General features: G+C 42.9%; 1 protein-coding gene across 1 annotated transcript in view; it reads left to right on the top strand.

Annotated features, from left to right (window-relative positions):
- The first annotated feature begins 2652 nt into the window (after positions 1 to 2652).
- Positions 2653 to 14170, top strand: part of lpcat1 (lysophosphatidylcholine acyltransferase 1) — a 22528-nt gene continuing 11010 nt past the window's right edge. The window contains exons 1-5 of the mRNA XM_080044826.1: positions 2653 to 2887; positions 10493 to 10632; positions 13220 to 13434; positions 13584 to 13696; positions 13836 to 13896. Coding sequence (XP_079900952.1) covers positions 2798 to 2887; positions 10493 to 10632; positions 13220 to 13434; positions 13584 to 13696; positions 13836 to 13896 — 619 coding nt within the window. The 5' untranslated portion in view covers positions 2653 to 2797. The remainder of the gene's footprint in view (positions 2888 to 10492; positions 10633 to 13219; positions 13435 to 13583; positions 13697 to 13835; positions 13897 to 14170) is intronic.

Below are 14170 nucleotides of genomic sequence, written 5' to 3'. Positions count from 1 at the left end.
AGCTGCTGTCATCTAGGAATAACAATAAACACAACACCAGAAGTTGATGGGTGGATCAAATGCAGGGCCGGAGTGGGACTCATTTTCAGCCCTGGAGTTTCATGCCTCAGATCAGCCCACTTTCACGCCGACATTATTAATGTAATGTAATAACAACCTTAATATGTACGTCTGCAAAAGTGCACTGTTCTCTGCACCCTTGTAATTCTGTGTTTTTAGACTGTGTGGACTCAAATGCTCCTGTTTAGCCTATAGCCTACTCAGGTGCCTGCCATGGTGCTACTATGTGCAGTAGGAGTGTACGGAGACGTCATTATCTGTAGGCTATCTGTTCAACAAACACAATTAGCCTATCTATATGTAGGCTACCTGTATTCGGATATGAAACCGGAAGTGGCTGGGGCTTATGGGCTTATGTGTGAAAAAAACAACAATTATTGTCCCTTCAGAGCCTCAAATTGATTTAATATTGGCATATTATCAATAATGAGATAGGCATATTTTCCTCATACTGTACTCATCTGTTTCTCTCTCTCATTATAACTGTCTAAGCCCCTACACGTTTGACTGGGGGACATTGAACATTCAGAGTCTGAAACAGTAGGCCTATTACATCACAGTAAATCATAAACTTGCCCAATTTATTTTATTTTTTCATCTCTGTCCCTTTTTATTTTTAACTAAACTAAGTTGTATCATCGATCTAGATAAGATTTATTTTGCCCGTTTATTTCCCTCTTCTCTCTCACTCTCCCTGTCTCTCATAGGCCTATCTCTGTCTCGCTATCTCTCTCTCCCTCTCTTTTTTAATTTCTAACTTAGTTCAATGAATAATTACTTTAGACTAGGAAACAGCGTTTTATAATCTAGTGGTCTAATTGATCAACGCACAAAAACGAAACTTTTTTTGAGCAAATCTCTTAGTTATAAACAGATTGTATGAACTAAACAAGCGAAGTGTTTGCAGATCGAATATTTAAAGATCGATTTTATTAAATGAAGAGACGTGGTTCACGTTCAGAGATTTGAAATAAATAAAAGTCAGGAGGGACTGAAGGTGACTCGGGGTCACAAACATCCAGCGGAATGGAGAGACCGCAGCTCACGGGGCCATGCATAAACGCAGCTGGTCTATCTCTTTTCTGCCACGGCAGCGGAGATGAACAGCTGATAGGTGCCACTCAAGTTAAGGCAGAACGCGCCGCGTCAATTTAGTGCATGATAGGCAAAATAAATAAATAGTTGTTTCCTGAATAATAACGAGATTATTCGCGAAGTAAACATATTCGGATCGATCATCTCATTATCCGTGCTCATCCGAATAGGCCTACATGTTCGGATTCTGGCTCATCCCAGTGCAGCCGACGCTCCAGTCGCCATTGTCCCGAGCATGCATTGAACATATATGACTGGGGGCTGTGACTAACTTTCATAAAGCCTTTGGTATGAGCGCAGAATTACAAGTTATCTTTCACCTCGTAGTCCGACATGCTGCTAGAGAGAGACACGCAGCAGGGCTAGGAGGCCCTAAATTCTGCTTCAAAATAAAAGTAATCTCACGTTACGCCAGTTAGATGCTTTTAATGTGAAACTGAAGCTGTAGGAAATGGTCAGTTTCCATTAGCAGTAACTTAACTGCGGACTAATAATATGATTTTTAATGCACCAATAGGTAAAATGATATTTTAACCCAGTGCCATGACTGGGCCGGCCCTCGCAGCCCAAAAACCAGAGCGGCCCACCGGGAATGCTCCCGGTTCTCCCGATTAGCCACTCCGGGCCTGATCAAATGCATTGGGAGGACCCCACTTCAAATGCATGTTGAATGCAAATCAAACCAAACATCTCTAGAACACATTCCACAGTCACAAAGTTCCTGTCTACATCAAATTCTTAGCGGTGTGTGTGTGTGTGTGTGTCCACGCGTGTGCGTGTTTGTTCCTATCATTGTTGCTTAGATGAGGGACTACAATATTTCAAAGATCCAAATCATATTACACAATTTCCAGGCCTCCATGGAATGTTGGCGATTTTACAGTGAGATGTCCAGTGCACACCTTGTTGATTTCATATGGTAAATAATGAGTTGATTTTATTTTAGGATATCATTGGATTGGGCGTGTATGTGACACTAGGGTTTCCAGATTTGGTCATTGCTTTCAAAATAAAAGCAGAATGCTGCTTACAGTTTATTCTATAGCCTACCTGTAAACTTAATGTTTATCTCAGGATATAACACAAATGTCCCAGGTACACATTTTGGAGAAGTTGTTTGTGTGTGTTTTTTTTAATTAGGCATTAGGGATTTATAAACATAGTCAAATATATTTATACCACTGGCCATGTAGCCTACTAGCCTAGTAGCCTACTGCGCCCAAAGAGTCAAACGTGCATGCACCTCATCAAATGTTTTTGTTGCTCTTTTATAACACAGAATATGGAAAACATTCGGGCGTTCAAACACTATACCATTCCATTAGACACCCTTTGTTCAATTTAAAATAAAGCAAATAGGCTGAGTAAATTTCCTTTATTTTGAAATATGAAACCGGAGGTCACGTCGTTACGTGTGTCTAGCTTGCGCGAGGCCCCCTGCTCCCCGGCTCCACGCCCAGCTCATCTCTCTCCTCCAGTCAGAGGAGGCTGGGCCGGAGGAAAGGGGAACACGCTGTTCTTCTCCACGACGCGACACTACAATATTTTACCAACCTTACGGGACAATTTGGGCAAAAAGGTTTCTTTAGTTGTGTTTTTTTTTCTTTTGTTGGGGAGGCGGAGGGCTGTCTGGTCGTCCGCAATGATGAAGTCCTCAAACAGCGGTTCCTCCAGGGTGGCGGCAAACCCCTTCGTGCACGAGCTCACATTCACCATGGCAGAGAAAATACAGGTAAGATTGAAATACATATTCAGTTAAACGTAACCCTTCGTCAACTAAAGTTACTGTTTAGTGCATTGTGTGCATTTTGTCCAATGAATTCATTTACAATAGGCCCGCCTACCTAAAAACCGGCTTTTCTCACCTTGATAGGGCTGTCATAAATAGGCTATTATTATTATGGCCAGTGTTTTGTGTGCAGATTCCCACTTTCATATACATTGTATGACAAACAGGTCCAAAACAAGTTATTCACACTCAGCACAGGAGGAGTCAGACACTCTTGTGACTATTCTGGAAATTGTGGTTCCTCAAATTCCCCTCAAAGGGATGACAACAAACATTTTTGCAGAGAAAAACCTGTGATCAGCAAAGCTTCCATTCACAATGCATGCTGTGACTTTTATTAGGATTTACCTCACTCTTCTGAGCTTGTCCTCTTTTATTCTTGAGTGTCAAGGGAAAACAAATGTATTGATCCATGGTAAATCTATTTACATTTTCTTTTCATTTTTTATAAAGTTTTGAACCAATAACTGTTGAGCCCTATTTGAGATAATGGCAACCCCTATGCAGCCATACATGTAGCTCAGATTTAAGCAGGACAGATCTGTTTTAACAGTCTGGGATTTCACACACATATCCTTTTTTGGTCATTGACTATACACCTATAGCCTGACTGCCCCACTGGCCCACATACTCCTTTGTAAGTGTTATATGAGACTCGTGGTGTCATCCAATGTGCTAGACACTATTTTCCTGGATGCACTCGGAGAGATGAATCTTGATTCGCCCAAATTTGCACATCGGACATTTGCATACATTTTTTTTTAAACTTCTGGCCTGACTGTCAACAATGGCAAGCACAAAGAGCACTTCAAACAAGTAAACCCCGCACATTTTTTCACATCACTGTACTGTTAACATTCAGTGGTACGCACGCACGCTCGCACGCACGCACACACACACACACACACACACACACACACACACACACACACACATACACACACACACACACACACACACAGTTTACACTTACACTGCTCAGTAAGTTTGAAACATACTCGGATCGTCCTTATTTCGTATGGATCAGGATTGGGTCAGGATTCGGACCCGTCCATTGTAATAATGAGAATAATAATAATACACTGTTTTTGTTCATCACTTTTATACAAGAAGTGCAGCTCAAAGGGCATTAAAATGATCAAATGACATGCATAGCCAGCTTCACATTAAAAATAGACATAAAATGAACATAATCTAAAAAAAAAAGGCATTCAAAAGCTTTAAATGCACCTGTCAATAAAAGAAAGATCCATGAAATAATGTCAATGAACAGAAAAACAAGTTGTTGTGGGGCTCTTATGTGTGGAACGTAGAGACACTTAGTTAAATAGCCTACAGTGGTATCACGTTTAAAAACAGATGTTGCAAAAACGGGTATTTGGCTCTAGGCCAAACATGAACAGGGAATTTGTAGCTGAGATACTGGTTTTGCTACACAGCCACGGGCACTTCCTAAATCAGCCATTCAAATCGATGCCTAGCCTACTCCCCGTCTAGCCATCAATCAACCAATGGATCAATAAGGTTCTCGTGCTTGGTTGCCCTGGACACAAACGGCAAATGTAGTCCCAACTGACCAATTTAATGGTCTCGGTCTATGCAAGCATAACACTACGTATTCTTTTAACTTTGTGTTTGTTTTGAAACCAAAAGCAATTTCCTTAAAGAAATGAAAGATTTGACTGACTGTAAACAAACAGTCGAATGTGCAGTCTGACAAGAGGAGGAAGTACACTCCCTCTGCTCCAGACCATCATATGTATGTGTTTCCCCTTTGCTCCGGGGACCACCTGCTTTCATTCAGAGCAAAACTCACTAAACACTGGCTCAGGAAACTGGCCTTTTATCTTTTAATGTCGGCACAGTTGGGTCCCAACAATGAAATTCCACTGAAAAGTTGTAAACCCCTGGCTTTTTTTGTTTTGTTTTGTTTTGCAAACTCTCCCCGTCAGAAAACCTTTGCTTTGTGAAGAACTTGCAACCACTCGAGTTTGACTCAAGAATTCTGTTTGTTACCGCACTGGAAGAATGTCTTTTAAGTTCACTTCTGTGTTTGCAGTAGATTGTACAGTTGTGTGTTTTTGGACAGATGACAGATGACAGCAGCAGGCAGTCCAGTGAATGTTAGCGGGGAACATGTGTGTCTCTGTATCTGGTTCACACCCTCACACCCCGCCTGCTTCTAAAATGTGGTGGTGAGGTGTGTTTTTCCACTTCACACACATGTGCGGATGCCCTCGCGCTCACGCACACAGGCCCATGTAAACACAAATTAAAAAAAACGTTACTTCTGAAAGTTCCTAGGTGATTAATACATGAAAGATGTGTTTTTACAGGTGTGTGTTTCTGTTTTGGAAAACTGTGGGTTTTGTTTATATACAGACTTCCTGTATAATATTTGTTCTTACTTCCACCAAACATGATTGGCAGCACTGTGTGTGTGTGTGTGTGTGTGTGTGTGTGTGTGTGTGTGTGTGTGTGTGTGTGTGTGTGTGTGTGTGTGTGTGTGTGTGTGTGTGTGTGTGTGTGTGTGTGTGTGTGTGTGTGTGTGTGTGTGTGTGTGTGTGTGTGTGTGTGTGTGTGTGTGTGTGTGTGTGTGTGTGTGTGTGTGTGTGTGTGTGTGTGTGTGTGTGTGTGTGTGTGTGTGTGTGTGTGTGTGTGTGTGTGTGGCTGTGTGTGTGTGTGTGTGTGTGTGGCTGTGTGTGTGTGGCTGTGTGTGTGTGGACCAACTAGGTCAGCAAGCCAAACAGATAGTTGAGCTCATTCCTGCTGAGTCAGTCACACATTTTTGAACGGTGATAATACACACATGGCTGCCAACTCTTGCGGAGGGAATACCTGTGACATGCGCTAGTGCTGCCATGTCCCTCATCCCTGAATAAAAAAAAACAAATAGAAAAAGACAAATAAATATATCATAAATTTAACAAGGACACGTTTATTTTTCAAATTGGCCAATCTAGATGGCACTTACACATCACCACAGGTTCTATAGGTCCTTTGTCTTTGTCTTGAGGGAGTGCTTGTCCTTAACTCACAACCTATATCTCTCCACCAACAACTCATCAAACAGAAGGACAGGTTGACAGCTTTGTGGGGCCCCCGGTGGAAATCAGAGCACACATCCCCTGGCTGATTGAAAATAATTAACCCTGGGCAATTAGCCTTTCACTACAGGGTGCATGGGGCACTTATTGGTGTGGGCTTGGTTCACGCTGTGCAGGGGAGTTTGGTGTTATTATGTGCTATGACATCGGAAAACATATTTAATAGTTTGTCAGTGCAGGGTTGAAAATCCTTTCATACAAACGATCCACAGTGCCATCTCCTCTTTTCAGCTTTCCTCTCACGTCATAAGGGGAGATACATTTGACCGACTCTAGCTCCATCATGAGGTTGATATTTTGGGTTTTTATTGAAACTTCCCAAAAAGTATATTTGGTTAGCTGTACTATAAAGGGCTGGATGAGTGGGAGGAATGACCTACTAGTGTGTTATGGCTTAGGTTACCGCATGGTGCCTTCATGTGTCCTTATACGGAATAACAGTCGCAAAGTAATCTGAAATAGTACCGTAGTGTGCTTAATAGACTGTTCTATGGCATCATCACTATTGTCTCCTGGCTGTTTGTCCATACTCATCATATTGCTCTTTGAGGTGGCTTGTCAATCACCGATACAGGTTTGTGGTGTGTACTGTGTAGCCTTGTTTTTGATGTGGGGTTGGGTTGGACCAGACACACACTAACCTTCTTTTGTTGCACATCTTGTCCTCTCAAACCAGAAATACTCCTTCAAGTGTCCCATGTTGCTCCAGGACATTCTCCCGCACCGCAAACGTAAATCATTCCTTGGGTTTCACGTCCATACTGTGTGTGGGAGTATACGCAGTCACACTTGGGCCCCCTTCTGCTTAACAAGTATGCCTGGTACACAAGGAGGACGCCATACATGTGTTAATTCATTGGCACATACACTCGGTGTCACGCACACTGCATAAATGTGGATGCTAAATTGCAACAATTGGATTTTTTAAAATGAATCGCATTGATTCGTACTGTATTATGATTTGGATTTTAAGTTGATTAATCATTCAGTGCTTAGTTGGCACATTCAAATTCTTGGTCCCCAGAGTCTGAGTTCAAAAACATGTGATGCCATATAACTTTTCATCAAGAGAACCATCATAACATCAACATTTCAAATGAAAATGCTCCAGCAGTTGAATTATGCTCTCCTGTATTTCAAATAAGGTCTAAGACATAATTATATTATGTGGAATAAAGGCCTTCATTGTGCCGAAGCTTTATGAAGACCAAACGGTTTCTCCCCACTGCTCTGTAGTGTGTTTCTTTCAACATTCAGGTTATAGGTGATGGTATGCGTTTGCCTTTACATGGTAAGTACCCGTTTGTCCTGTTTGCATTAGAGTACAGCTGACATTCTATACTGTGTGTGTGTGTGTGTGTGTGTGTGTGTGTGTGTGTGTGTGTGTGTGTGTTTGTGTGTGCGTTTACAAAGCGGATGTGGCCAATTGTAGGATGGTGGGTTGAGAAACTCCATGCATTTAATGGACCATGACAGCTTTAATGTTCTAATGTTGCCATTTGTACACACAGAAGGTGTATGTTAGTGTTGTATGTATCCTGAGACAATGGGACCATCACGGCTTCTCGGAGTCTCCTGAATATTTAACATACAACATAAAGCATGGCCTAACACTCACTGAACTTTACCCTCAGGCCAAGAGACACTAGCTGCTAATTGGTCTACGTAACCATTAGGAGTAGTAGGCAGTGGGACGCTCCTGCAGTTCATAAATAATTCATCTTTATTTCTGTACCATATCTTGTGGCTTTTTCTTCATAATTAGTCATTTACTAATTTACTGCTTTAATGAAAGGAAAATCAGTGGTGAAAGTACCAGTTGTAAAACATAAACAGACATTTCAAAATAGACCTTTTGAAATATGAAAAAAATAACCTCTACTGTCATTGTGAAAAGATGTCAAATGAATTAAAGTTTGATGTTAGAATGGAACCAAGTTAAAAACTCAGTAGAATCGTTTAGAAATCCCATAGTTATATTACGTACTTTGGGTCTCCTTAGGTCTCCATAGTTACACACATTTCTGCAGAAAGGTACATTGTAAGGACGTGTATTTTCTTCCTAGCCCCAATGAAGGGGCACTTTTGCATCAGTCTCTATGTATTAATAGGCTTCTTTGAGTAGTACTTCACATGCCATGTGAGCGTACAGTCAAGTTGCACTGTGCTTAATGAGGGGGCTAGGTTTTGACAATGATGAATAATGAATGAACAACGTAGACAATGCATGTTCAAATGCAATGCCACAGTGGCTTTGATATACTTTCTTTTAGTCTTAGTTGTGGGTCAAGCTCCACAAATAATAGATCCTACAATTCCCATAATGCATCTCAATGGGGCTTTTTTTCTTTAGAGAGTAAATACTATTACCTAACACTTTGGTATCAAAATGGTGTATGTCCCTTTAACACTGTGTTGTGTATAACCTTTGCAGATGAGCATGAGGCTCTTGATAGCTCATTGCTACAGTATATGTGGAGAAATAACAGGAATCCCTATGAGTACAGTAAATATTGATCACGCTCGGATAAGGAAAGCTTTAAGCTCCATTTTTTATAGTGGAGTGAGGGTGTATGCTACAAGTAAGCCCAGCTTGTATATATTTCTGTGTAAATATCAAATCATCCGTGGTGGATATGGGGTTTGTGCGCTCATAAAAACAGTAGGAGCTGCCCTCCCTGCCTGTGCCCCTCCCTGCAGCTCATTGTCATGCCACCTCCTGAGAAAATGTCAGCGGGTCCTCCCCGATGGATTCATTAGGCACTGATGACGAGTGCACTGTGTGTCAGGCGTGGGGGGTTGGTGAGGCACGGAGAGGCGTTAGAGCCTCGTAAATCAGCCCCACCACAGTTTATTTATTAATACCGCCCTGCAGTGTGCACCTGGGCTCCTCCAGAGAGAGAGAGAGAGAGAGAGAGAGAGAGAGAGAGAGAGAGAGAGAGACACACATACATACAGGGAAGAGAGAAATTATGGGGGATGGTGGGTTGGATAGGATTCCCCTGAGTACTGACCAAACGCACATCCATGCAAAGTAGGAGGAATACAGTTGTAGGGAGGGAGAGAACAGTGTGATAAATGAAGGTGCAGTTGAATAATTACAAACAGGGAAGATGGATGGATAGATAGATGGGTATGTGGATGGATAGATGGATGGATTGTTGAGAGATGGAATTCTTCTGGGATTGCAGATTACTGTAAGGCAGACAGGCAGGGGAAGGATGAATGGCGATGAAGGTGTGGTATGAATAGATAGAACAGGGATTGGACAAGGTGGAGGAAGGGGCCTAAGAATCAAACAATCTAAATTTACACTGCAGGCCGTGACTTTGTGACCCTGTTAGCACACACGCAAGCACGTGCGCACACACACACACACACACACACACACACACACACACACACACACACACACACACACACACACACACACACACACACACACACACACACACTCTTATTACATCGTAAGAGAAAAGGCATGACAGGTCAGTCAGCTGACATCTCATGCTTGCTGTGGCTGCCTCTCTGGTTTGAATACACTATATATCAGTGACCATGCTTTAACTGTTAGATCTGAGGTTAAACTCAGCCGTTTGCAGAGTAGCCTTATCTTTTCTTTCCTACCTAACTATGTATACAGTTAAACCTCTCTGGTGTTATGCAAAAGAAAAAGCCCTTGTCTGATAACGCCAAACGGTCAGCAAACTGCAGACCAATACATTTCTAAACAAATGTATCATTTACAAGATAAGCCTCTGAAAGTGCCCTGTCCTTATCAAGAGTGTCCTACCAAGTCATTACATTTTATTCAACTGTTTTGTTCTGCTCACTGTCATGATGAATGGCAAATTAACCGTACAAATAGCTGTACAATTTGTTTACATCCAAGAACACACACACACACACACACACACACACACACACACACACACACCAGCTTGTAGATAACGTTAAAGGTAAAAATGGCTTAGTAATAAGATAAGATACACAACATCAGCGTAATCAAAAATAGGTGTCAACAAATCATTGATTTCTTTTGGCTGCTATAAGAAAAACTCTGTTCGGGGAAAAAAAAACATACCAAAGTGCTGTGTGAAATTGAACTTGTGCCTGTACGGACTTATCACTCACAGATAGGTCGGTGTGATTGATGGACGATTGTTTGTTCCTCACTGCAGGCACAGATGGAATGTGTTTCTCCTCTCTGGTCCCTGGAGGATGTTCAGGCACATTCTTCTGCTGTGAAGGAATGTTCCGTAAGGCCTTTAGCGTATGTCAACGGCTCAATGTAATTACTGTCTAACAGCTGGCTAGAGAAACCATAGGCATTATCAGCGGATGGTAGAGGCCAATGGTAAATAGTAGTGGAAGTGCAGTGGAGTGGCAACAATGTGTTGATATCTCTCTACCTCTGTTCTCTCTCTCTCTCTCTCTCCAGATTGGACTGATGTCTGTTACATTGTTCCCGGTGCGTCTGCTGCTGGTGTCCTCCCTCATGCTGATAGCCTGGCCCTTTGCCTTCACTGCCTCCCTGGGACGCTCTGAGTTTGTCTTGGAGCCGCAGTCGTGGTGGAGGAGGTGTGTGTGAAGAGAATATGTGTGTGTGTGTGTGTCTGTGTGGGGGGTGTAGAAAAGTGTTAAATGTCACTCATTATGCAAAATGCAATTATTCATGGATTTTTCCAACATTAATATGGGTCCACAGTGTGACTAAAGACTCCTAAAGTATGAGAAGGAAACAAACCCTCTCTCTATTTCTGCACCTCCACCTTTCGGAAAAGCTGTGTTCAAAAACCCTGTCAGATGTATCTCCCCTTATGACGTCATAAGGGGAGGGATGAAGCAGACCTTACTTGGCAATACCTCAAGCCATGATAAGCACACATACCTCAGGTTCCCCTAACTGAGTCTAAGGGTGTATTCACACATGCCGTGTTTAGTTCAGTTGAAACGAACTCAGATGCACTTCCGCCTTCGGTGCGCATCTTTCAGACAGGTGTGAATACAGCAATCGCACTCGGGGGCGGACCAAACAAACGCTCCGAGACCCAGTTGAAGAGGTGGTCTCGATGCGCTTCAAAACGTACTCTGCTGCAGTTCGTTTGTGGTGTGAATTTGGCCGGACTCGATCCGACCCAATTGCAGGAAGCACTGTGCCTTTTCTTTTTTAATAAATCGCTGTCAGCTTCACATTATAGGAAAGTGTTGTTGTCGCCATTGTTAGGAAGATTAGTTGTGGTTTGACCGGGAGCCCCGAGCGAATATATTACATTTGATAGACAGGACGCGTAAACATGCTGATGTGTTCAGCGATCAGATGAAGGAGAGGGGAGCGTCTCCCGCACAGTGACAACAGGTTCACGCTGCGCTTTGTATGAAGTGCGTGTTTTTACTTTGCATCCCATGTTACGGTACCGTCAATACTACCCCTGTGTCAGTTTGGAGCTGAGCCGCGCCGAACTCACACCCAGCTGACACACGGCTAATTCAGCTGTGTCAGTTTGAGCCTATTCCTCGCGAGCCGCGCGTCCAGCAGCAAAAATACAGTAAATATTATGTTTCACATCGTATAGGCTACAAGCCACACATTGACACAGGCCTACATATTATAACCATATGAAACAACACTAATTTGATGTTTTTTTAAATTTTATTTATAGGCTAGATGTTGGCCTATTTATTTATTTATTTATTTATTTATTATTTTTAACCCCATATCGTATCAGTTATATATTTCGCAGTTTTTACTTCGTTTTACCTGCTTCTCTCCACCCCAGAATGTCTGTCCAATGAATGAATGACCTCAGATCACGTGTGGTTTTGCTTCGTGATGCTGGTTCACTTGCAAAAGGGGCAATATGAAAGTGGACCACACCAAACAAAAAAAATCTAAACTCTATTTGGTCTGGACCAAAGCAAGTGAACTAGCGGACTTTCCCAGTGTGAATACACCCTAAGGGTGTATTCACACATGCCGTGTTTAGTTCAGTTGAAACGAACTCAGATGCACTTCCGCCTTCGGTGCGCATCTTTCAGACAGGTGTGAATACAGCAATCGCACTCGGGGGCGGACCAAACAAACGCTCCGAGACCCAGTTGAAGAGGTGGTCTCGATGCGCTTCAAAACGTACTCTGCTGCAGTTCGTTTGTGGTGTGAATTTGGCCGGACTCGATCCGACCCAATTGCAGGAAGCACTGTGCCTTTTCTTTTTTAATAAATCGCTGTCAGCTTCACATTATAGGAAAGTGTTGTTGTCGCCATTGTTAGGAAGATTAGTTGTGGTTTGACCGGGAGCCCCGAGCGAATATATTACATTTGATAGACAGGACGCGTAAACATGCTGATGTGTTCAGCGATCAGATGAAGGAGAGGGGAGCGTCTCCCGCACAGTGACAACAGGTTCACGCTGCGCTTTGTATGAAGTGCGTGTTTTTACTTTGCATCCCATGTTACGGTACCGTCAATACTACCCCTGTGTCAGTTTGGAGCTGAGCCGCGCCAAACTCACACCCAGCTGACACACGGCTAATTCAGCTGTGTCAGTTTGAGCCTATTCTATTATACAGTAAATATTATGTTTCACATCGTATAGGCTACAAGCCACACATTGACACAGGCCTACATATTATAACCATATGAAACAACACTAATTTGATGTTTTTTTAAATTTTATTTATAGGCTAGATGTTGGCCTATTTATTTATTTATTTATTATTTTCAACCCCATATCGTATCAGTTATATATTTCGCAGTTTTTACTTCGTTTTACCTGCTTCTCTCCACCCCAGAATGTCTGTCCAATGAATGAATGACCTCAGATCACGTGTGGTTTTGCTTCGTGATGCTGGTTCACTTGCAAAAGGGGCAATATGAAAGTGGACCACACCAAACAAAAAAAATCTAAACTCTATTTGGTCTGGACCAAAGCAAGTGAACTAGCGGACTTTCCCAGTGTGAATACACCCTAACTGTCAGATTTCGAAACTGGCAGTTAGATTCAGGACCAATCAGAACAGACTTAGAAGGCAGGGCTTAAAAAGACAGTCTCAAAAAACGAGCGTTTCAGACAAGGGCTGAAAGGAGTCGATTTAAATTTGGCACTGTGAGAAATATAACGTTTTTTTTGGGCACTATACTCCATGAAATCTGTGTGTCCTCTCTCAGGTTCATAGACCTGTGTCTGCGGGTGATCATGCGGGCCATGTGGTTTTGCGGAGGTTTCCACTGGATCAAGGTGAAGGGTCAGCGGGCGCCTCCCTCCGAGGCTGCCATCCTCACCATGGCTCCACACTCCACCTACTTTGATGCCATCCCCGTCACCCTCACCATGTGCTCCATGGTCGCCAAGCTGGAGAGCAGGAGCATCCCAGTCTGGGGCAGTGAGTCATTCACATTAAGATTCACAGAAAGAAATGTCCCATTTAAATGATGACCTAATTGCTCCACTTTATTACCTATTTTTTATTATAGTTCTACGTTTTGTTTTCTCATTCAACCAAAATCATTGTCTTGTCCATTGTCCTCCCAGCTCTGATCAGCTACATCAGGCCAGTGTTTGTGTTTCGGTCTGACCCGGACTCCAGACGAAAAACTGTGGAGGAGATCAAGCGGAGAGCCTGTTCTGGAGGAGAGTGGCCTCAGGTAACATGCACATAGCAGAGAAACACTGCTCTTACCTCAGCTCACACTAAAAACACATTAAAAGGGGACAGGGCCAAATGTAAAACAGTGATGAAGATTGGGAGATGGATAATTCATGCCTATTGTTTGTTTGTTCCAGATCATGATATTCCCGGAGGGGACGTGCACAAACAGGTCGGGCGTCATCTTATTCAAAGCTGGTATGTGTTCAGTCCCCCTCTCTGCTTTAGGTGAAAAGTAGCCGTGTGTGTGTGTGTGTGTGTGTGTGTGTGTGTGTGTGTGTGTGTGTGTGTGTGTGTGTGTGTGTGTGTGTGTGTGTGTGTGTGTGTGTGTGTGTGTGTGTGTGTGTGTGTGTGTGTGTGTGTGTGTGTGTGTGTGTGTGTGTGTGTGTGTGTGTGTGTGTGTGTGTGTGTGTACGGCAGGTATTAGGCAAGTGTTTACCTTCCTCAACGAAAAAAATCCCCACACACTTCA

This window comes from Ammodytes marinus (assembly GCF_949987685.1).
Source record: "Ammodytes marinus genome assembly, chromosome: 17".
In the NCBI taxonomy this organism is placed as follows: Eukaryota; Metazoa; Chordata; class Actinopteri; order Uranoscopiformes; family Ammodytidae; genus Ammodytes; species Ammodytes marinus.
This window is presented reverse-complemented; position numbering and strand designations above follow the sequence as displayed.